This window comes from Ranitomeya variabilis, chromosome 1 (assembly GCF_051348905.1).
Source record: "Ranitomeya variabilis isolate aRanVar5 chromosome 1, aRanVar5.hap1, whole genome shotgun sequence".
NCBI lineage: Eukaryota > Metazoa > Chordata > Amphibia > Anura > Dendrobatidae > Ranitomeya > Ranitomeya variabilis.
In genome coordinates, this window is record NC_135232.1 from 900,847,395 (window position 1) to 900,871,884 (window position 24,490).

At 41.5% G+C, this 24,490-nt stretch overlaps 1 protein-coding gene across 4 annotated transcripts in view; it reads left to right on the forward strand.

The window, feature by feature from the left end:
- The window catches only part of ZGRF1 (zinc finger GRF-type containing 1), a 149,830-nt gene that overhangs the window by 114,549 nt on the left and 10,791 nt on the right, over positions 1 to 24,490 (forward strand). For all 4 annotated transcript variants that reach the window (XM_077278833.1, XM_077278862.1, XM_077278853.1 and 1 more), the window contains 9 exons: positions 635 to 749; positions 1,231 to 1,478; positions 9,666 to 9,825; positions 10,546 to 10,623; positions 11,336 to 11,483; positions 11,952 to 12,079; positions 13,176 to 13,299; positions 20,212 to 20,388; positions 22,772 to 22,906. In XM_077278833.1, coding sequence (XP_077134948.1) covers positions 635 to 749; positions 1,231 to 1,478; positions 9,666 to 9,825; positions 10,546 to 10,623; positions 11,336 to 11,483; positions 11,952 to 12,079; positions 13,176 to 13,299; positions 20,212 to 20,388; positions 22,772 to 22,906 — 1,313 coding nt within the window. The remainder of the gene's footprint in view (positions 1 to 634; positions 750 to 1,230; positions 1,479 to 9,665; positions 9,826 to 10,545; positions 10,624 to 11,335; positions 11,484 to 11,951; positions 12,080 to 13,175; positions 13,300 to 20,211; positions 20,389 to 22,771; positions 22,907 to 24,490) is intronic.

A 24,490-nucleotide genomic window follows, 5' to 3' on the forward strand; every position in this document is an offset into this window, starting at 1 on the left:
TAAATTTACATCATTTTTACTGGGTGCAGTGATTCTAACAGAATCAGAGTTCTTAGATTTAGCAGTGTAGCAGAGCTGAGAAAGCTAACCCCGCCCACACCAACAATGTCTATAGACAGTGAGTTGTTAATCACAGGAGGGGGCGGAGTCGGACTAGCATGTACGCATTCCTGCAGTCCGGATAATGATAATCATTAGGTGATGAAACCTTCATTGCAGATAAACACCACCACACAGCCTGACATGTGACACATAGTTGGATTCTGTGCTTTAACCGCTGCCTCAAGCTGTCCTCAGATTGCATAGCAAAAACTTGCTGACCAATTCCCTTTAAAGGGGCGGCGCTGTTTAAAAATCCTAATGATATTTACCGGTTAGGGAATAATACGTTTATAGGAGAAGGAGGTCCCCTATTTATAATCCTCATCTATTGGCTAAAGTTAATAGTAATTACAGAGAGCGTCTCTCCCTCTATAGTCCTGTGTGACACAGACAACCTATTGAATTGAAAGGGCACTGTGTAATGTTTTGTTTTCCCTGTGGTGGCGCTGAAGGGCAATGACACTCCAGGGACACGTCTAACAAGTAGGGGTTGTCCAATGACTGCCCTTTTTAAGTGCTGTTTCTTTTCCAGCGGTTGTCCACGCGTTACTGGTTTGTAATGCAAGTTCTGAACTGACATGTTTGAGAAATATAGAGGAGCACTTCAACCCGTCCTCTCTGCCGATTATGCCTCATCTCCTCATGATGTAAGTAAAGCGACAATCCCCATGCGGTAAGAAGAGTTTTAACATCACTACATACAAGGCTGCCTTCACACATCTGGGGTACAAGTCTGTGGGGATTTGTGAAACCCGGACGCAAATCAGAAGACTTTGTGTCTGTCGGATTTTCTCTTCATGATAAATTTGATGTGACCTTCGACATGTCTTTTTATTGGATTGGGGACAAATATGACTTTTCAATGAAAAGAAAAAAATGGATGAGAAACACTGAAGCAACTATGATTACACCTGAAAATAAAGGTCTGCTTCTCATTGATGTGTGAAGGTAGCCTTTGTAAAATACCTGTTTCTATTATGGCCCCTAGTGATATATACCGTAACACTAGTCTCGGTCTGGATTGTAACAGACCTGCCAATCACACTACATTGTGTACAACCACATTACTGGCACCGCTAGAGTACAGGACAAGAAATCGCTATATGATGTCTCTCTCCCTGGTCTTAGGTCTTCTGAATATGAGAAACCAACAAAAATTCCTAGAGGGAAATTCAACCCACCTGCAGTCACTGCTAAAGTCCCCAGCAAATGTAATATTGCAGATCATACTTTGGTGCTGAATGTAGCAAGGGAGATGATCACACAGTTTTCATTGAATGAGGACCAAGCCAGAGCAATGCTGCAAATAGCACATATGATGGCTATCTCTGATGAATTCCAGGGTCCCAGGCCTGCCCCCATCACAATCATTCATGGTAAGAGGAAAATTATTATTCTGTTCAGTCACTCTCTATTGTAAGAAAGATACAAACCGTATACGTCAATCGGAATATATCGAGGGAAGTAATTACCAGAAATTAGCCTTTTGTTTAAATCATTTTTTTTGTGTTTCATGTATCTTTTGTTTTTTAAATTGTCATTGTTGTTTTTTTGTATTCTTGCACTTATCATACTAGTCCATGGGGCTTTTTTAGACTCTTTCTTGTCTTTCATGAAGAGTTTTCAGCAGACTTCTTATCAGAGGCAGGATTGCAAAGACAGGTAACACCTCCCTATACAGCTAATAACACAGGATCCACCAATGATAGGCATTGTCACACTTGACCCTGCTCCCCTTTCCTGTACAATGACGTTAGCAAATGTTCATAATAAAAAATATAAATAGGGTCTGGATATCACCCTTGTGGTTATGTACATTTGTTGATTCCTAAAAATAAAGTTGTTGGAATCTTGAAAAGCCTCAGAAATCCTGCAATTTTTACACTTGTCACTATTTATTTTCTTTAATACAGATTGTTATATGTAAAAAAAAAATGCATTTAACACAAAAGCCTAGCTTAAACATTAGGTCTTTTCATAACAATAGCTTACCTTTACAAGACGGCTGAGATCTATAGACTTTAGCCCTGATTTACTAAACGGTTTTCATTACAATTCTAGCATAAAATTGTTAGAAATGTCACAAATGTTTGCACAATTTGTTGGTATGCAAAAATTTTGCAAGTTTTCAAAAAATTTTCAAAAATTGCTGTAAAAATGCAAAGTTGTGGAGGTTAGTTGGGAAGGGTGTGGGTGACCACTGCCAACAATTTAATGATGATTCATGCCGCAAAAGTAGTGCAGATTATGGCAGAAATGTACTTCACTTAAGACTATGTGCACACAGTGCGTTTTTTATGCGTTTTCCCGCGCGGAAATGGGCCAAAAACACAATTGAATGCTTATGCAATGGCAATCCTGAAGTGTTGTGCACATGATCAGTAAATTTCTGTGCACAGTGCTTTTTTTTTTCTGCAGCATGTCAGTTCTTTTTGCGTTTCTGCAGCGTTTCTGCACCCATTGACTTCAATTGAGTCAGTCAAATCCGCATTAAAAACGCAGGTATAAAAATGTTTGCGTTTTTCCTGGCTTCTGATAGTGTTTCCCACGCTGTCATCTGTGTTACACCGTGGGAAACACCGGCACGGTGGTGCTTATCGGTGATAAGGCAACCGCCAGTAAGACAGTCGGTCAGAGTGCTGCGGGATCATGCTGGCAGATGTCAGCGTGACTCCGCAGCTGTGACTGACCCGCAGGCTACGAAGACTACTGCTCCCATTGGGCTACGTCTGCTGTCACTGATAACAGTGACAGTGGGTGCCAATGACGGGAGACGTAGTCTCATCTGCCAGCGCCTGTGCTCACAGTATAAAAAAAAGTAAAATTACATACATATTCAAATTAAAAAAAACAAAACAAAAACATTATACTCACCTTAACACCCAATCCCTGATTCCCTCGTCTCCTATAAATAATGTAAAGTAGTAAACCAACATATGCTCGCCTGTCCGCCGTAGTCCAGGTAATCCGAGTGTGCCACGGCGATCTCACACCGGGAAATGTGACCTCTCTATCCGGCCGCCGGCAATACACTGACAGGAGGTAATCGCTCCAGCAGTGTATCGCTGTGCCACCGTGAGAGTTCACCGGAGTTCCTCAGCTCCAGTGCTCTCGCTTACAGCACCGCTGCGTGAGCACTTTCCCACGCAGCAGTGGTACCGTAAGGGAGATCACCGGAGCTGATGAACTCCGGTGAACTCTCACGGCAGCACAGTGATACACTGTGGGAGCGATTACCTTCTGTCAGTGTATCGCCGGCTGTCTTTGAGTGAGCAGTGATGTGACTGCTCTCAATGTGATCAGGATCGTCGTGGGACATTATGGATTATCTTTTAGGTGGACAGGTGAGGAATATTGTGGTTTATTTTATTTTTGTTGCAGGAGACGTTGACATCGGTGGATTAGGCGTTCAGTGAGTATGGTTTAATTAAGATTAGGAGTCTGTGTCATTATTTCAAATAAAGGACTTTATTCTTGGTGACTGTGTTTTCTTGCAATACCATTATGGGGTTATTAATGGATAGGTGTCTTATATATGCTTCTCCATTACTAACCTGTGGGCTTGATGTCGCCTTACAATACAAAGGTGACATCAACTCCAAAAATATGAACCCCACTTGCCATCGCTACAGGGCAAGTGGGAAGAGCGAGGCTAAGCGCCAGATTTGGTACATCTTATAGATGCGCCTTTCTGGGGCAGCTGAGAGCTTATGTTTCTAGTCTGGGATTTGCCAATATCAATGACCCCTTCCTAGGCTATTAATATCAGCCTGCAGTTGTCTGCCTAGCCTTTGTTGGCTATTATTAGACGGAGGGACATCCTTTTGTTGGGGGGGGGGGGTAGTTCTCCCTTTTTAATAACTAGTAAAGACTAAGCATATAACTGTGAGCTGATATTAATAGCCTGGTTATTAAAATTTTACAGGACCCCACGCCAGTGTTTTTTCTTTAACTCCTTTCTGACATCTGACGTACTATCCCGTCGAGGTGGGGTGGGCCCGTATGACCACCGACGGGATAGTACGTCATACGCGATCGGCCGCGCTCACGGGGGGAGCGCGGACGATCGCGGCCGGGTGTCAGCTGCATATCGTAGCTGACATCCGGCACTATGTGCCAGGAGCGGTCACGGACTGCCCCCGGCACATTAACCCCCGGCACACCGCGATCAAACATGATCGCGGTGTACCGGCGGTATAGGGAAGCATCGCGCAGGGAGGGGGCTCCCTGCGGGCTTCCCTGAGACCCCCGGAGCAACGCGATGTGATCGCGTTGCTCCGAGGGTCTCCTACCTCCCTCCTCGCCGCAGGTCCCGGATCCAAGATGGCCGCGGCATCCGGGTCCTGCAGGGAGGGAGGTGGCTTACCGAGTGTCTGCTCAGAGCAGACACTTGGTAAGCCTACAGCCCTGCACAGCAGATCTGGCAGAGTGCTGTGCACACTGCCAGATCAATGATCTGTGATGTCCCCCCCCGGGGCAAAGTAAAAAAGTAAAAAAAAATTCCCCACATGTGTGTAAAAAAAAAAAAAAAAAAAAAAAAAAAAAAATATCCTAAATAAAGAAAAAAAAAAATATTATTCCCATAAATACATTTCTTTAGCTAAATAAAATAAAAAAAAAATAAAAGTACACATATTTAGTATCGCCGCGTCCGTAACGACCCAACCTATAAAACTGCCCCACTAGTTAACCCCTTCAGTAAACACCGTAAGAAAAAAAAAAAAGAGGCAAAAAACAACGCTTTATTATCATACCGCCGAACAAAAAGTGGAATAACACGCGATCAAAAAGACTGATATAAATAACCATGGTACCGCTGAAAACGTCATCTTGTCCCGCAAAAAACAAGCCGTCATACAGCATCATCAGCAAAAAAATAAAAAAGTTATAGTCCTGAGAATAAAGCGATACCAAAATAATTATTTTTTCTATAAAATAGTTTTTATCGTATAAAAGCGCCAAAACCTAAAAAAATGATATAAATGAGATATCGCTGTAATCGTACTGACCCGACGAATAAAACTGCTTTATCAATTTTACCAAACGCGGAACGGTATAAACGCCTCCCCCAAAAGAAATTCATGAATAGCTGGTTTTTGATCACTCTGCCTCACAAAAATCGGAATAAAAAGCGATCAAAAAATGTCACGTGTCCGAAAATGTTACCAATAAAAACGTCAACTCGTCCCGCAAAAAACAAGATCTCACATGACTCTGTGGACTCAAATATGGAAAAATTACAGCTCTCAAAATGTGGTATCGCAAAAAATATTTTTTGCAATGAAAAGCGTCTTTCAGTGTGTGTCGCTGCCAATCATAAAAATCCGCTAAATAACCCGCTATAAAAGTAAATCAAACCCCCCTTCATCACCCCCTTAGTTAGGGAAAAATAAAAAAATTAAAAAATGTATTTATTTCCATTTTCCCATTAGGGCTAGGGCAAGGGCTAGGGCAAGGGTTGGGGCTAGGGTTGGGGCTAGGGTTGGGGCTAGGGTTAGGGCTAGGGTTAGGGCTAGGGTTGGGGCTAGGGTTAGGGTTAGGGCTAGGGTTGGGGCTAGGGTTGGGGCTAGGGTTAGGGCTAGGGTTGGGGCTAGGGTTGGGGCTAGGGTTAGGGCTAGGGTTGGGGCTAGGGTTAGGGCTAGGGTTGGGGCTAGGGTTAGGGCTAGTGTTACGGCTAGTGTTAGGGCTAGGGTTGGGGCTACAGTTAGGGTTGGGGCTAAAGATAGGGTTAGGGTTTGGATTACATTTACGGTTGGGAATAGGGTTGTGTGTGTCTGGGTTAGAGGAGTGGTTAGGGTTACTGTTGGGATTAGGGTAAGGGGTGTGTTTGGATTAGGGTTTCAGTTATAATTGGGGGGTTTCCACTGTTTAGGCACATCAGGGGCTCTCCAAACGGGACATGGCATCCGATCTGAATTCCAGCCAATTCTGCGTTGAAAAAGGAAAACAGTGCTCCTTCCCTTCAGAGCTCTCCCGTGTGCCCAAACAGGGGTTTACCCCAACATATGGGGTATCAGCATACTCAGGACAAATTGGACATCATCTTTTGGGGTCCAATTTATCCTGCTACCCTTGGGAAAATACAAAACTGGGGGCCAAAAGATAAGTTTTGTGGGAAAAAAAGGATTTTTTATTTTCACGGCTCTGCGTTGTAAACTGTAGTGAAACACTTGGGGGTTCAAAGTTCTCACAACACATCTAGATAAGTTCCTTGGGGGGTCTAGTTTCCGATATGGGGTCACTTGTGGGGGGTTTGTACTGTTTGGGTACATCAGGGGCTCTGCAAATGCAACGTGACGCCTGCAGACCAATCCATTTAAGTCTGCATTCCAAATGGCGCTCCTTCCCTTCCGAGCTCTGTCATGCGCCCAAACAGTGGTTCCCCCCCACATATGGGGTATCAGCGTACTCAGGACAAATTGAACAACAACTTTTGGGGTCCAATTTATCCTGATACCCTTGTGAAAATACAAAACTGGGGGCTAAAAAATCATTTTTGTGAAAAAAAAAAAAGAATTTTTATTTTCACGGCTCTGCGTTATAAACTGTAGTGAAACACTTGGGGGTTCAAAGTTCTCACAACACATCTAGATAAGTTCCTTAGTGGGTCTACTTTCCAAAATGGTGTCACTTGTGGGGGGTTTTAATGTTTAGGCACATCAGGGGCTCTCCAAACGCAACATGGCATCCCATCTTAATTCCAGTCAATTTTGCATTGAAAAGTCAAATGGCGCTCCTTCCCTTCCGAGCTCTGCCCTGCGCCCAAACAATGGTTTACACCCACATATGGGGTATCAGCGTACTCAGGACAAATTGCACAACAATTTTTGGGGTCCAATTTCTTCTCTTACCCTTGGTAAAATAAAAAAATTGGAGGCGAAAAGATCATTTTTGTGAAAAAATTTGATTTTTTATTTTTACGGCTCTGCATTATAAACTTCTGTGAAGCACTTGTTGGGTCAAAGTGCTCACCACACATCTAGATAAGATCCTTAGGGGGTCTACTTTCCAAAATGGTGTCACTTGTGGGGGGTTTCAATGTTTAGGCACATCAGGGGCTCTCCAAATGCAACATGGCGTCCCATCTCAATTCCAGTCAATTTTGCATTGAAAAGTCAAATGGCGCTCCTTTCCTTCCGAGCTCTGCCATGCGCCCAAACAGTGGTTTACCCCCACATATGGGGTATCAGCGTACTCGGGACAAATTGTACAACAAATTTTGGGGTCTATTTTCTCCTGTTACCCTTGGTAAAACAAATTGGAGCTGAAATAAATTTTGTGTGAAAAAAAGTTAAATGTTTATTTTTATTTAAACATTCCAAAAATTCCTGTGAAACACCTGAAGGGTTAATAAACTTCTTGAAAGTGGTTTTGAGTACCTTGAGGGGTGCAGTTTTTAGAATGGTGTCACACTTGGGTATTTTCTATCATATAGACCCCTCAAAATGACTTCAAATGAGATGTGGTCCCTAAAAAAAAAATGGTGTTGTAAAAATGAGAAATTGCTGGTCAACTTTTAACCCTTATAACTCCGTCACAAAAAAAAATTTTGGTTCCAAAATTGTGCTGATGTAAAGTAGACATGTGGGAAATGTTACTTATTAAGTATTTTGCGTGACATATGTCTGTGATTTAAGGGCATAAAAATTCAAAGTTGGAAAATTGCGAAATTTTCAAAATTTTCACCAAATATTCGTTTTTTTCACAAATAAATGCAAGTTATATCGAAGAAATTTTACCACTATCATGAAGTACAATATGTCACGAGAAAACAGTGCCAGAATCGCCAAGATCCGTTGAAGCGTTCCAGAGTTATAACCTCATAAAGGGACAGTGGTCAGAATTGTAAAAATTGGCCCGGTCATTAACCTGCAAACCACCCTTGGGGGTGAAGGGGTTAAGTTATTCAATTATTAGTTAAATATATGAAAATTATTTTATAGGGGGAGCCTATGTAATTTTTTTTTCTGGGGTCCCCCTGTAAACTAGCCAGTAAAGGGTAAGCAAACAGCTGTGAGCTGATATTAATAGCTTGGAAACCTTTATGGCTATAGGCTCCTTCCCAGAATATTAACCTCAGCTGTCGGCTTTCCCTCTACTGGTTATTAAAATTATGCGGGAGCCCACACAATTTTTTTTTATTTTTTTTTCTTTAAAATTAACAGTTGCTGTCTGGTTACAGCCTATGTACTTTCATTCTGTTAACGCTCCTACATAGGCTGGTGACAATGTGTGTGTTTGTGTTTACTTATCGGCTAAGGCTACTTTCACACTTGCGTCATTTGGCCTCCGTCGCAATGCGTCGTTTTGGAGTAAAAACGCATCCTGCAAAGTTGCCCGCTGGATGCGTTTTTTTCTCCATAGACTTGTATTACCGACGCATCGCGACGTATGGACACACGTTCCATACGTCGTGCACTGGATGCGTCGGTATTTGGCAGACCGTCGTAGCAAAAAAACGTTCAAGAGAACATTTTTTTCGTACGTTGGGTCCTGCATTTTGAACTGCGCGGCTGGAACTCCACCCCCTCCTCCCTGGGACTTCACAATGGGCAGCGGACACGTTGAAACACTGCGTCCGCTGCCCACGTTGTGCAAAAAATCACCACTGTCCGTCGGTACGTTGCACCAACGCTTTGTGACGGCCCCCTACCGACGGAAGTGTGAAAGAAGCCTTAGTAATGAGTATGTCGGGCTGACACCTTTTCATTACTAAGCCTACAGCTAGGTGTCAATGACAGCTGCTGACACCAAACCCTACTAGTGCATCAGCATGAAAAAGGTGGTGTTGAACCAAGAAATTACATCACAACATTTTTTTTTTTCTAAAAATAGCTTAAAAAAGCAGTCATCACTGTACAAATACGTACCAAAAACATGGCAAAAACGAGCTTTTTTTTTTTTTTTTTCCACAGAGGTTTTGCTGCCAAGAGATGCAGAAACCTTGCGGACATTTCTGCAAGTAAATAATCAATGTCCGCACATAGCCTTATAGTTTTGATACATTGTGTCCTTTTGTGTAATTTTACAGCCCAATATGACATAAAGGCATTTTATAGATTCATATGTAAAAAGTTTGTTTCGCAATCCTTTTACAGTGGATATCAAATGTCTACATTTACAAGTTTTTGTTATATAAAATAACACATAACAAAAAGTATAATGTTAGAACTTTTTTCACCTTGATGTCACCCATAATCTGAATAAATCCAGTGAGATACAAAACTGAAAATACTTTGAGGGGAAAAATATACGCCAGGGAACCAAGATTATCTGAAGGGTGACAACCGCTTTAATTCTGTCTGTGATGCAGTGCTGTGTGTGTGTATATAGATAGATAGATAGATAGATAGATAGATAGAGTCGGGGTGGTCATTTGGGTGCCGCTGGTGTCAATCATGCAACAGATCTGTCACAATTCTGTTTCTGTTTCTAGAACGGAACAGAAAAGCCAAATTCATAACAATATGGCCTTTACCTGAACCACTTCTGTGCGATGGAACAGTAAACATTATCTATACATGTTTATCGTAATATAAAGTCTTATGCTTTTGATATTCCAGGCGTTTTTGGAGCTGGTAAAAGTTACTTGCTGGCCGTGGTGGTTTTGTTCTTAGTCCACCTTTTTGAGACCCACAATCCTCCTGAAGAACACGGCTCAGTCCATTGGAAATTGCTCATCTCATCATCCACAAATGTAGCAGTTGATCGCGTTCTTCTGGGGTACGTAACATTTGTGCATTGTACCACACAGACACACTTATTATTATTTAGACACATCCTCCCTTTTGACAAAACATTTCTTTAATGGTAATAGTTGATGCTTGAGTCTGATTATGGTTAGCTTGTGTTGAGTTCAATAATAGTAAAATACACATCACGGCATGATATCATGGGTGCATGACTATTATCAGCAAAACCACAAATCTCCAACCATTTCTCACAGAACCATTGTAAACAGGTTAAGAATGCGAAGCATAAAACATCCAGTGTTCCCAGTCCTGTGGGTTATACTATGGTGTGGCATCTGGCAACTCCGTGTGTCCGATTCTGATCCACCATACCATATTCTTATGTTGTCCTATCTAAAAAACAAAACAAAAAAACAAAACCGAAACCTCTCCAGCGGGTATATAAGCGAAAAACTGTGACTATAACCATCTATAGTGGCTTGCCGATTAAGATGGACAGCTCCTGATTCTGGATTGTGCTCGCTGGGTAGGCTGGAGAGTCATAAGTGCTGTAGAATATATTGGTGACCACAAAAAAGAATACGTTCCAGCGTCGGGATGAGTTAAAAATAATTTTGTTTATTTAGTAAGTGCTAAAATAGCATGGCACTAGGCATAGTAACACAGAGAAAAAGCGTGTTCACTATATAAAAAAATCCTACTTGGCTTATATAATAGATATATATTCCACACTGTTTTATGTTTTTTACAGATTACTAAATCTCGGGTTTGACCAGTTTATTAGAGTTGGAAGTATAAGAAAAATTGCAAAACCCATCCTACCGCACAGGTGAGTTGTAGCCTTTGAGCAATGCTATTAATGGTTGCCAAAATATTTGCCATTTTGCCAATATAAAGGAGCTGTCCGCTACCTGTACCAACCCCTTTTTAAATACACTGCTCCCCGTTGTAACATAAATTTAAAAAAAAAAAATAATCAATCTAATCACCTCTAGCACCGGTGCTATTCTAAGAATGTCGGAGTTTTCGTGGCATTGTTATGTCATGTGAGCCTGTAACCAATCAGTAGCCGCTACTCACAGAAATGAGAGCGCAGCAACGCAATTGGCTGCAGGGCTTACGTGGCATAACAATACCTGGTGGTGAGCTCGGACAGACCGGGTACTGGCAGTGCTGGAACGGAGCCAGTGCAAGATGTTAGTATATGTTTTTTTTATTTATCCAGGTAGAAGATAACCCCTTTAATTTCTAGAATAGTTAAATCTAACAAAAACATATCTGGAAAAATACCACAACGGAATATTTTTTTTTTTTATAACTATTATGCTCAATAAGATTGCGTTTCTTTCTAGTCTAATCGCCTTCCAATACATGTTTTCCTACATATTAAATCTACTAACTATCCTTCTTGTTTGAGCAGCATAGAGAATTATACTTACACACATACATATAAAGAGGTTTTCCGCTCAAAATTTATTTTTAGAAAATGACAAAGATGTATATTTTGATGCTATTGATTTTGCATTTTCCTCAATATGAAGCTTACATGCTGGGTCTGAGAATGAAAGTGAACAACTTAAAGAACTCCAGGCACTGTTAAAGGAAGACTTAACCCCTGGAGAAAAGGCATATGTTCGAAAAAGCATTGAGCTGCATAAACTGGGCACTAATAAGTCTATGCTGAGACAGGTATGTGTTTTTTCCCTGAGCGTGTTTGGTATTCATTACAAAATGCATTTATTCTTGACATGCTTTTCATATACACTTGTGCTCAAAAGTTTACAAACCCCAGCAGAATTTTTGCTTTCTTGGCCTTTTTTCAGAGACTATGAATGATAACACCAAAACATTTTCTCCACTCATGGTTAGTGGTTGGGTGAAGCCATTTATTGTCAAACTACTGTGTTTTCTCTTTTTAAATCATAATGACAACCCAAAACATCCAAATTACCCTGATCAAAGGTTCACATACCCCATTTCTTAATACCGTGTATTGCCCCCTCTATCATCAATGACAGCTTGAAGTCCTTTGTGGTAGTTGTGGATGAGGTTCTTTATTTTCTCAAATGGTAAAGCGGCCAGGGTATGTAAACCTTTAAGCGCAACTGTAAGCATATTTGTTTTTGCAATGTGCTTTATCCTCCTGCATTTCGCCAGGTTCGTGTGGTCGGTGCAACTTGTGCAGCGTGTCCCTTCACTTGCTTGAGTAATCTGAAGTTCCCAGTTGTGATTCTTGATGAATGCAGTCAGATGACGGAGCCATCATCTTTGCTTCCAATCGCCAGGTAACATACATGTGGCCATAGTATAGTTATGACAATCTATCAGAGACATTATCTCAGTGGCAATCGGGGCACTGGGAAAGTATTTCCATCTGTGGCCCTTTCATATACTGTACTTCCAGCCCTGATTTACAGATGTTAGGGAAACTTACACTGTGTAGGAATTGCCTCCATGATCTAATTTACGAATATTCATCTTGAGGGCTATGAACAATTTTTTTTTTTTTTTTTTTTTACACGTTAGTAATTATCTTTAGTAAATAATATTGGATTGTTTCACTCTGCAATCCTCATATTGATTCCATTATTCATTTTCAAACCCTGGATTTGCAGCTCAAATTTAATTTTTTTTAATCTTGTTGAAATGTCTCTCCCAGTAATAAAGGCTGGATTTGAAGGCTGTGTAAATCCAGCTTCTATCCTGCCATAATTTCCTCTTAATAATTTTTTTGTTTCTGCCCTGAGAATGTAAATACCTTCTCCCGTTTCTTCAAAGTATACAACCTCCTTGCTATTGTCTTGTAACACTGGAAGGGAAGGGGAAGCAGACAGAACCATTAAGAGTAGGAGCTCTGCCAGATTTGTAACATTTTTGCAGATTAATCAGCTTTATAAAGAATTTATATTCACTCTCAGCAGCAAAATGTTAATAAAAACGATTTAGAAAGTTGCTTAAATTTTTGCATTTAGGCAGCAAATGAGCAGTTGAAAAAATAACAATGCAGCGTGGACTGTTCGTTGTGCCCTACAGAATTCTCATATTAGGTAAAGAAACAAAGCTCCAACATCAACTCAGAGTGAAACCACTGTACTGTATATGCCTAGAACGCAAAACTATTCATGACGGCACATTCCCAATGATAATCCTTTATAGATAAACTTTATAAATTCTTATAAATAGCTTGTTCACCTATATCTACTTCCATGTCATTGATTTTGGACCTTACCAGTCACTAGAATGAGGAAGCCCATCAACTTTACATTTCCATGTCCCCAACAGGCTGTAAAGCTAAGCTCAGCTGTTTGTCAGCCATAGATGTTATATTAGCGCCATACCTGTGTATCATTGTGTCGATTTAGCCTTTTTTTGTATATGCAGGTTTCAGTGTGAAAAGCTGATCATGGTTGGTGACCCAAAGCAGCTTTCTCCCACCCTGCAAGGCTCTGAGGCTGCCCATGAATATGGGCTGGAACAAACTCTCTTTAATCGTCTCTGCCTCATGGTACGTTTCCTGTGACTGCTGCATTCACTAGCACTTGTCTGTTACTCTGCATTGTTTATATGGAAACTCATTTGGGGATCGTTGGCTGTATTTTATTGTGAGACACACTAAATGTACAGGTCATTGATCTGATTTAATTCGAATAGCAACTATTGCCGTAATAGTACTGTCATGCTGTATACTATTAAGACTTACCAATCCAATGAGCACTACACGTGTACCCCACCAACCCTCCCGCCATCATAAAATGTATGAAATAACAATGACAAATAAACATGTAAACTCGAAATAGTGTTGTCTATGCTAGTGTAGGGGGATAATAAATTAAATACAGTATACCCTTATTTAATCCCTGAAATTATACCACTGATGTGTATATATATATATCTCTTCTCAAGATGACAAATAACCGGTGATCAGGGTGTACTGTAAAAACAACAGTGGGAACCACTGTGATTAGGGAGACCCAAGAGCTGAACCACCATAGATACGGAAAACACCAGAAAGTCTTAAAGCCTTAGGAATTTTTTTGAATAAGCCTTTATTTCTAGAAATGGCAACAATATATTAAAAAGTGTATAAAAAATTTTTTTTATATAACAAATATGAACATATACATGAAACTACCGCAAGGACAGGATTTAAAATGCCCATACACAAAATAATACCCCGATAAAAAAATAATATATATAAATTCCTTATATCTTATTTTATTTACGCTGTGTACATAATAAAGTGCAAAGAAGTAGAAGGTGCAATAGTCATATAAACGTGTTGTAATGAGAGCCACGCCAAATATTACATTATATCTGTGAAAAGTCCATACAACAATTCCATAACAATGTGCAAAATACGCAATAGCAGCTGTGAACAAAGCTTGACCAAATTGTGTAAAAAGAAAAAAAGAGGGAAATTTAGTGCACTATCTCTGAGTAATTTGAAAAAATATAACACTACATATCTTTGTAAAGTGCCTTAGTGCATAAACCAATGTGAAGACAGTGGACAGATGTCCGTACACAGCGATATAAAGCTGCAGCAGTATAGCCACTATATTTACCTGGGGATGTGCTGGGTCCTGAGCCTGCGGGCGCCCGACGCGCGTTTCGGATATATTTCCTTCGTCAGGGAAAAACGTGTTGCTAACAGGACAGATATAGAAATTATTCTTCTTTGAAATCGAGTTTTCCCTCAATGTCGGGTCGTGCACGGAGCACTTCCTGCAGGACAATCTTTTGTACTGCCCCTTCTGCAAGTAGGAAATAAAAATAGTACATGGAACAAAATCTGCTTTTCCTTTCCATGGAAGGAGTGAATAAGATCTGCAGGATAGCACTTATTGGGATTTTCTGTACGCCGCCTGAAAAGCGCAAGGCATAGAGAAAACCCCTTTGGTTGCTTCCCCCTGACGAAGGAAATATATCCGAAACGCGCGTCGGGTGCCCGCAGGCTCAGGACCCAGCACATCCCCAGGTATATATAGTGGCTATACTGCTGCAGCTTTATATAGCTGTGTACGGACATCTGTCCACTGTCTTCACATTGGTTTATGCACTAAGGCACTTTACAAAGATATGTAGTGTTATATTTTTTCAAATTACTCAGAGATAGTGCACTAAATTTCCCTCTTTTTTTCTTTTTACACAATTTGGTCAAGCTTTGTTCACAGCTGCTATTGCGTATTTTGCACATTGTTATGGAATTGTTGTATGGACTTTTCACAGATATAATGTTGTAATATTTGGCGTGGCTCTCATTACAACATGTTTATATGACTATTGCACCTTCTACTTCTTTGCACTTTATTATGTACACAGCGTAAATAAAATAAGATATAAGGAATTTATGCAGCGCCCCAGAGTCCTGGTCGTTGCAGTACTGTGGCTCCGCCACTATGGGGAGCCATGGTGCGTCCGATGGCACTGAAGGAGTTCATCTGATCAGATATCACAGACACCAATAGATTTCACAGCCGGGCCTCCGGGGGGAGCTAAGGGTTCTATTCATTAGGCCACTCCCCACCATAGTGGGTAAACTGGGGGTCAGGCAGGAAGTTAGAGCAGAAAGCTGACTGGATTGGACGAAGCAACACCTAGTGGCAGAGGGTGTTGTGGAGGAAGAGACAGTAGGGTCTCTGTCAGGGGTGGGATCCTGACAGAGGCTTGGCATTGAAAAGAACGTAACGGGTCCGCGCCAGCTCCGGGAAGCGGCGGGACCCAAGAAAGGACTAGAAGCGAGATAGATTGTGCTGAGTGAGAAACGAGATCAAGCAATAGGAGAATACCAGTAGGGGTCGTGCTGTAAGACCGGAGCAACATCCTACTGAGGCGCACTACCGGCGGCCGGAACGCCGAGGGAGTATTTCATTAGACAGCTTCAAGCAATACTCTAAACAGCGGCAGGACAGTCAGTCTCAGGCGGGCTGTCTCACCTAAATCACCTATGAAGTCTTGGGAGGCAATTGCGGGAGAGGGGCGTCTCTAGGGTCCCGGAAGAACTCCAGGCCTACCCGACAAACGGGTGCCGTTCTAACTGTAACATCAGGAAGGGACGGAAGATTAGCAGAAGATCAGTTAATCGAGTTGTGAGGGAACACGAGAAACAGACACAACGGTTGTGGGGTACTTTCCGTAAGCATAGCAGGGAAGGACTATAACACATAGCGCTAAGAAGGAAGGCACCGATTTCCACCTGTGAAGTGAACTCTGGAGGTACCATTGGACCGGCCGGACTTGCGCAGCCTGGTGAACCGTATTCTGGACTGAGGACTCAGAGATCTCCAGTAAAGAGGTAAAGAGACTGCAACCTGGTGTCCTCGTTATTTACCGCGACCTGCACCCCACAACTGCACCACCAACATCCACACCTATCATTGTACTGTGCGCCCCACGGCAGGGTCACGGGCCGGGGCCTAGCCGCCGTGACAACCCCAGAAGCAGAGACTCAGAGGCCCGGTACCGGGTACCCCTCGGCCCTGCGGCAGTGGGGGTGCTACATTTATATATATTATTTTTTTTATCGGGGTATTATTTTGTGTATGGGCATTTTAAATCCTGTCCTTGCGGTGGTTTCATGTATATGTTCATATTTGTTATATAAAAAAAATTTTTTATACACTTTTGAATATATTGTTGCCATTTCTAGAAATAAAGGCTTATTCAAAAAAATTCCTAAGGCTTTAAGACTTTCTGGTGTTTTCCGTATCTATGGTGGTTCAGCTCTAGTGTAGGGGGATGGGCACATGATGGGAATAATGTTATTATAGTGTTGAGGGAGGATCTAAAGTGATCCTTCAAGGTTAACTCAGTGATTTTCAAATTAATCTACAGGGCGTTGCCGGCAACTGAAAATGACCAGACGGAGACGTGTGCCTCTGTATGGGGGATCGAGCAGATCTCTGGCCCCCGTTTTATTGTAGATCACTTTTCATAGTCATAGAAATTATACTTCAACCAATCAGCATAAGAACACGCTCACAGTTCTTAACCTATAAGAATGCAGGAAAAACTTAACCCATGAGGATACAGAAAAACCGGAAACTACAGATATGGTCGTGTCTTTTTGGCATAAAAAAGACATACTAACAGGTGGATAGCGATACACCCCCGAGTCCCTTCCCTGGCTCGAGTCAGAGCACTCAAGGTCTTTATACCAATTATGAACCATAACCTAGTTGAACAACAAGATAAAATTACTTCATGGCAGCTATATCCCTTTACCTAATTAAATAACAGAATTTATCTTTAAAGGGAACCTGTCACCTGAATTTGGCGGGACCAGTTTGGGGTCATATGGGCGGGGTTTTCGGGTGTTTGATTCACCCTTTCCTTACCCGCTGGCTGCATGCTGGCCGCAATATTGGATTGAAGTTAATTCTCTGTCCTCTGGAGTACACGCCAGCGCAAGGTAAGATTGCCTTGCGCAGGCGTGTACTCCGGAGGACAGAGAATAAACTTCAATCCAATATTGCAGCCAGCATGCAGCCAGCGGGTAAGGAAAGGGTGAATCAAACACCCGAAAACCCCGCCCATATGACCCAAAACTGGTCCCGCCAAATTCAGGTGACAGGTTCCCTTTAAGCAACAAGAAAATGGAGTCGAAAAGCACAAAATGGAGAATCTTAATTTGTTCCTTCACAATAGTATGCCCAAGACCAGACAGTGAGTAGGGCAATAGAGTTAAGTCCAGGGAGGGAGGGACTGTGCAGCAGGATCAGAAAGGACTTTCTGATAGTTATTCAGAAAGAGCCCAGATTGTGGAGCGTAAAGACCTACTGTCCAGTGTTAACAGTGCTGCATGCAGCAGATAGTAAGAGCCGGAAACAGAAGCGAGTATCAGTCTGGAATCGGGACAGAGAATGAGACCATATCGGGGTCTAGGGCAGGAAGCCTAGCAGGACTGTACGGAGACTTCATCAGGCCGGGGTCAAACTTGCGAGTTCAATGCGAGAAACTCGCGCAAGTCTCTCGCATGAAGTCCCGGCACTTCCGGTTAGATAAGCATTCATCTGCTGTATATAGTTTATATCAAGTTATTCTTCAGTAAAACGAAGTTTAATTTTAAATGGTGTTCTCTTTTCAAGAACTAGTTAACATCTGATCCTGGCAAACCAGCGTCATCGGTTACATTCGGCCTGTACCGGCGTACCGCCCCTATGACACAAGTTCACTCACCCAGCCAGGACCCCTACTTTCATGTATCGTTCCGGGGCCCAGGAGACAAGTACCTCGCCCATGGCTACTGTCTCGTGTCACATTACACTAGGTCGCTTTTTCTCACAGACAGCACTTGTACCGAAAATAATGTTGTGTGAATGTACCCTCCTGTGATAAGCTTTTCTAGGCACAGACAGGAGCAGGATGTAAGTGTCAAATTACCTGTGCATCCGCTACACGACCAATTCATATCCAGTGGAAGCAAAAAAAATAAAGTTTATATTCCTTACCTGCCAGAAGAGATCTTAAAAATAAATAGTAAAATATTAAGATTTGAGAGTCCTCAGTGGTTGATATCTTTTAATGGCTAAATCAAAAGATAGTAACAAATGGCAAACTTTCCAGACTACTCCGGTCTCTTCATCAGGCATAGACTAACACAAAATTCTATGCATGATGAAGAGACGTATGTAGTCTGGAAAGTTTGCCATTTGTTACTATCTTTTGATTTAGCCATTAAAAGATATCAACCACTGAGGACTCTCGCTTCTAAATATTCTATCTACTGTCTAACACGGTACAAAGATCTTTCCTGTAAAAAAAAAACAAAAAAAAACCTAACTTTTCTTAAAGAAAAAAATGTATTTGTTAAATCTGGATTTCCCCATCAAGGCATAAATGGAGAGGATCTTTTTATATGGGAATTGCTTTATGAAAAAAGGTTTACATTTCTTCACACAAGCCAGGCAATAGTAAGACATGGCATACCGCACCGCCTGTAATTCAGGTGAACTAGATAACTCCTGATCTCCCTGGGTCCAGCTACTGAAGTATGGAAAATGATATAGTGCCTTTTACAATAAATGTATTATATGAAAATGTATATGTTGTGCATCATATGTTATCATTATTATTATTTTTTTTTTAATCTAGGAACCTATAGGTGATATATACCGCTTAGAGGCATCTGATAAATATCTCAGATTTCCTTGGATTGACCAGACCTATCCACAGGTTGTGTGTGGTGCTGCAGCTCCTCTTCATTATAGCATAAGGGACAGCATACAGACCACGCACTCACCAATAGTAGCCTTGACCTTTAGCCCTTGGGAAAAAACTGCAGTATGTACTATTCTTGTCCATCTTACGGATGAGAACAGTTCATGCAATGGCAGGCAGCTCCAAAACTGGTCCACAAAGCTTGCAGAGCCTCACATGGACCTGCGGATCGAAGTGGCTCAATTATTACAACAGTTGTAAGACCTCGTGAATGGACTCAAGTTATAGTAGCAGACACAACCTATGGACAGGTGTGACGATGATTTTGGAAAGAAGCAGCCAGGTTTTTCTTCTGCTGGAAAACACCTTTGAGATAGGTGCACACAATGTCTTTTTCAGATGTATTCCATACGAAAAAGCACTTTAAAACCATCAATATAATAAACATATGGACAGCAATGTCAAAACAACTTGCTGTGCATATGTTTCGTTTTTGTACCTTCTTTTAACCGCTTTAGGCTTCAAAACCCATGAAGCGACTAAAAGAAGTGACCTGACCATTCTTCAGGCAGCTTTCACTTGCCGCCAATATCCTATATACAAGATTAAAAAAAGATGTCGCCTGTAAAGCTGCTGTGAAAATGACAAAAAAAGGACATTAAAGACACTTCAGGAAAAACATTACCAGTATTTTCCTGAAGCATCTTCTGCATTAAAAATAAGCAGAGACACTGGTGGACCTATCTAGGCTTGCCAAGATCGGTCTTCCTACAGAGCATGTATCCAAAATCGAGCCAAAGGCCATTAATAAATATTAAATTGCTGTAGCTGCAGTAAGTTTATTAGTCCTCTAATGATAATCTCCTGCTGATAAAACAGTGATTTAATTAAAACTACAGGAATCAGCTCAGTAAGTGGCACATCGATGGAATCAGGGTCTCGCTCTACATTATACTCTCAAATTAGGTGGCAAAAACCTGATACTAATTCCCTATAACTTTTATATACGGTAATCAGCTTTTCGTTGCATTTTATACCTTTTTTATGTTGTAATAAGAATCCTTTTTTGAAAAACTGTAATAATAAAAAGCATTAGTTTTTCAAGTTGCGTTTCATCGTGTGGGAGAGTTTAGTTTTTGCAGTAATATGTAGTGATTTAACAATAAAATCTGTCATATTATCCCATTTTTATCTTAGAATGTATGGAAATTTTGAAATTCTGTATAATTTCCAATCACTTGGCTGTCTTGATCTCCAGGGCCATGAAGCCGTTATGCTGAGGACACAGTATCGCTGTCATCCCTCTATTAGTGCTGTAGCTAATGATCTGTTTTATGAAGGGAATCTTCTCGATGGAATATCAGCTGAAGACCGGAAGCCCCTATTGGACTGGTTACCCACACTGTGCTTTTATAATGCAAATGGCTCGGAGCAGGTATGCATAAAGGGAGTAATATATTTGGATGTTGTTGCAATGTGTGTACAGTAAAAAAAAATGACATTTACTGATATACCAGAATTAAGAAATATTCCTTGAGCCAAAGTATCAGAGGCAGTCCTGAGTCCTGGCAGCTTCACTTCCAACTTTGTTTCGACATTGAAAAAAGCCTCCACCGTCTTCCTGTGTCTATGATGTGTGTGGAGGGGATTAGCTGACCGTCTCCTTTAAGTAGCCTCTTGTCACAGCTGATGTGAAGATGGAAAAGGGGGCTGGCTTAGCTATTGAAATGGGCCTTCATACATATCACAGATGTGAGGCTGCACAAAGTGGTCATAATGGTCCCTAATGCCCCCCTAAAGGACTTGAATTTCTAGGAAAAGTCAGGTTCAATCTTCCGCATTGCATGTTATCGCTCTTTACACAAACCTAGCGCTGCCCTCTTCCCTACGAATTGGTTCCGGAAACTGTAACATCAGTAGAGCAGTTACTGTTTGGTGACTGCTCAGTGCAGTATGTGATAAACCACAAAAGGAGCCATAAAATATACTTGCTCAGCCATACGTATAGATAGGAAAACCAATTGAAAATGGACACTAGAGCAAGAATAGATAAAACTTCAAGTTTATTACCAGATTAAAACCAAAAGTATAAATACATATTCATAGAGGCAAAAACAATAAAAGTGTAAGACCACAACAAAGTGCCACGTCAAGGAAGGAAGTGTGGGAAATATTGCATTTGTATTTATACTTTTGGTTTTAATATCTGGTAATAAACTTGAAGTTTTATCTATTCTTGCTCTAGTGTCCATTTTCAATCGGTTTTCCTTAGTACAGTATGTGGCAGTGCTGGGTTAGTGCAAACAACAAAAACCCTTTAGGCTATGTGCACATGTGGATTTTGCTGCGGATCTGCAGCTGCGCTTTCCATGCGTTTACAGCACAATGGAAACCTATGGAAACCGCAATCCGCAGTGCCCATGCTGCGGAAAAAAACGCGCGGAAACGCTGCGGGTTACATTCCGCATCATGTCAATTCTTTGTGCGGAGTCTGCTGCAGTTTACACCTGCTCCACAATAGGAATCTGCAGGTGTAAAACCGCAGGTGGAATCCGCATAAAAACCACGGTAAATCTGCAGGTAAAATGCCGTGCCTTTTACCTGCGGATTTCTGAAATCTGCTGCGGAAAAATCCGCAGAGCTCCAAAATACGTGTGCACATACCCTTATACATGAATGATCTTGCTCTTTTACAGTGAGGAGGGTTGTGGGACCCTACTCTGCATGCCAAGATCCCACAACCTGGAGGTTCAAACCTGACTTACTGGAAAGACGGGGTTCATTAGAGACCCCTGTGACCACTAATGGGTGATATTTAGAAAAATCAGCATAATTCTGACACATATTATGAAGTATCTATGAATATAAATTGAATAAGATATTTAATTCAACGTTTCATTAAAGGGGTTTATTTGAAAGGTATCCTCAAGTAATAGTATAGCAGTTGGACCCCCATCAATCTCAAGAATGGAGCTCTGGATCCTCAGAACAGGGCTGATTGCAGAGTCCTGTCTTAAATGGTGCTGAGGTGATTAAGACTATTGGACTGGTAGAGCAATCTGTGTACAGCGCTCGGCCATTTATGGCAGTCCCATAGACAACGAATGGAGCAGGCTTTATCTGGGGTTCCCACCGAACAGTACGTTATACTCTATCCTATAGATGGGGATAACTTTCAATTCTGGGAATAACTTGTTTCCTTTTTTAACCTAAAGGCTTGCTAAATGTAAAAACGGCCTTATTTATACCCTGTCGCTACAGTGCTGACACTCGCTATTGCCCTGGCCTTTGTGGACATGGCTGCTGTGGTGACGTCATAACTACAGCACTTGACTACTGCAGACAATCAGTGGGCTCAGCATTCTTGATTGGCTGCAGTGGACGTATGCTATAGTTGTGACTTCACAGCACTAGAACAGCGTGTGGGGTAAGTAAGGCTGATCTTATTTTTGCACAGAACAAGCCTTTGGGCTAAAAAATAAAAAAGTTAAACGTGATAAACCCCCTTTAATGAAATGAGATGATTATCAAGTCCATTATCTTTTGTAACTATTAACCACTCAGATTTTCAACGTTTACGGACTCGTTTGAATATTCTTTCTTAACTTTAATCAACTTAATAAAGTTATCATAAGGTTATCATTTATAGATCAATTTAAATTTTAAGTACGTATATCACACTCCTTAATAATCTGGTAAGGGTCTTACATAGAAACCACATGCTGGCACGTATTTGTATGTATTTAGAGACCTAGTTTGTACGTGTAGATGTTGCTCAGAATGACCGATCTGGATTCTTACAATTGTGGTGTTTGCAGGTGGAGGGGAATGCCAGCTTCTACAATGTGGAGGAAGCCAACTTTACAGTGAAGCTTATTCAGTCACTGATTGCAAGTGGCATACACGGATCCATGATTGGAGTAATTACCCTCTACAGATCACAGATGAATAAGGTTTCTTTAACCCTTTCTAATTGTTCATGTGCAAATTTTTGGGGGTGTTGATACATTCTGTATGGGAGTATCCTTCTACAACAGTGGCCCGCTTTGGCCAATCGTTAAGCCATCAGCCATTCTTCCTATACACAAAAGCGGTCATTCGGCCATTCAATTCTGGATTCTCTTTTCTCCGGGAGAACATATGACTCGGCAGTCTGAAATCAAACATGCCAGATTTTTTATCTTCCCTCGACATTATATTGTCCAGGGCTCCCATACACATTAGTGTCGGCCAACCCAGTCGATATTGTTTCTTTTGGCCATCATTAGTCTAATGAGTTTGACTGGAGAATATTTCTTACTCTGGCTCCTGGGTATCTATGATTTTCAAGGATAGATCTAACATCCATTCTGGTCCTGTTCGAGTTTTTTGGGGCAGTGAGGAGTCTGCAAAAAAATAACAATGATATGTCTGTTTTTATTTAATTCTAGGATCAGACTCACCAAGGCAAGTCTATGGGTCCTTGAACAATCGGATAGTAGTAGCGTGCTATGTTAGTTGCATTCCAGTACTGCCCGATTTTCATGTTTGTTTGATAGGAGAAATTTGAAAAACAATCCCAGATGCAATCCCAGATGTAAAAAAGATAAACAATGAAACTCTGATGCTAAAAACTGGGTTTTTTTGCATACAAGAAAAATCATTGATGTCTGAATGAGCCCTAAGCTGCTTCCGTCTCTTAATGAATTTATGGCCTCTTACTGTGGCAGACCTTGGATCAAGACTGGAGTGAAAAAGCCATTCTTCATGAACTCCCACCCTTTAGCTTACTTCACATCACAATTGTGACATGTGCAAGGGTGCTTGAGGACTTGTCAAGTATACGTCAGAGAGTGCTCCTGACATATTTTTCTGACGTGTACAAATCTAGTTGCAGATTAATCCTTTGGGCACGTTTACATCAGCCAATCTACAGTGTTAACCACCTATCTGCTACAGATTTGACAATTGATGGTCTTTTAATAATCTGTCTGGAAGCTGACTGCGCTTTTGATGCACACAGAACAATTGGGAATACATCGTTAACACAGGAAGATGTGCTGCCAAAAATGAGAATTTTTCACCTGATGATCAAGCGTTTTGCTCGTTTGTCGGTTGATTGGTAGCCTGTTTTCACTGCCTGTTGATTGGTAGCCTGTTTTCACTGCCTGTTGATTGGTAGCCTGTTTTCACTGCCTGTTGATTGGTAGCCTGTTTTCACTGCCTGTTGATTGGTAGCCTGTTTTCACTGCCTGTTGATTGGTAGCCCGTTTTCACTGCCTGTTGATTGGTAGCCTTTTTTCACTGCCTGTTGACTGGCAGCCTGTTTTCACTGCCTGTTGACTGGCAGCCTGTTTTCGCTGCCTGTTGACTGGCAGCCTGTTTTCACTGCCTGTTGACTGGCAGCCTGTTTTCACTGCCTGTTGACTGGCAGCCTGTTTTCACTGCCTGTTGACTGGCAGCCTGTTTTCGCTGCCTGTTGACTGGCAGCCTGTTTTCGCTGCCTGTTGACTGGCAGCCTGTTTTCACTGCCTGTTGACTGGCAGCCTGTTTTCACT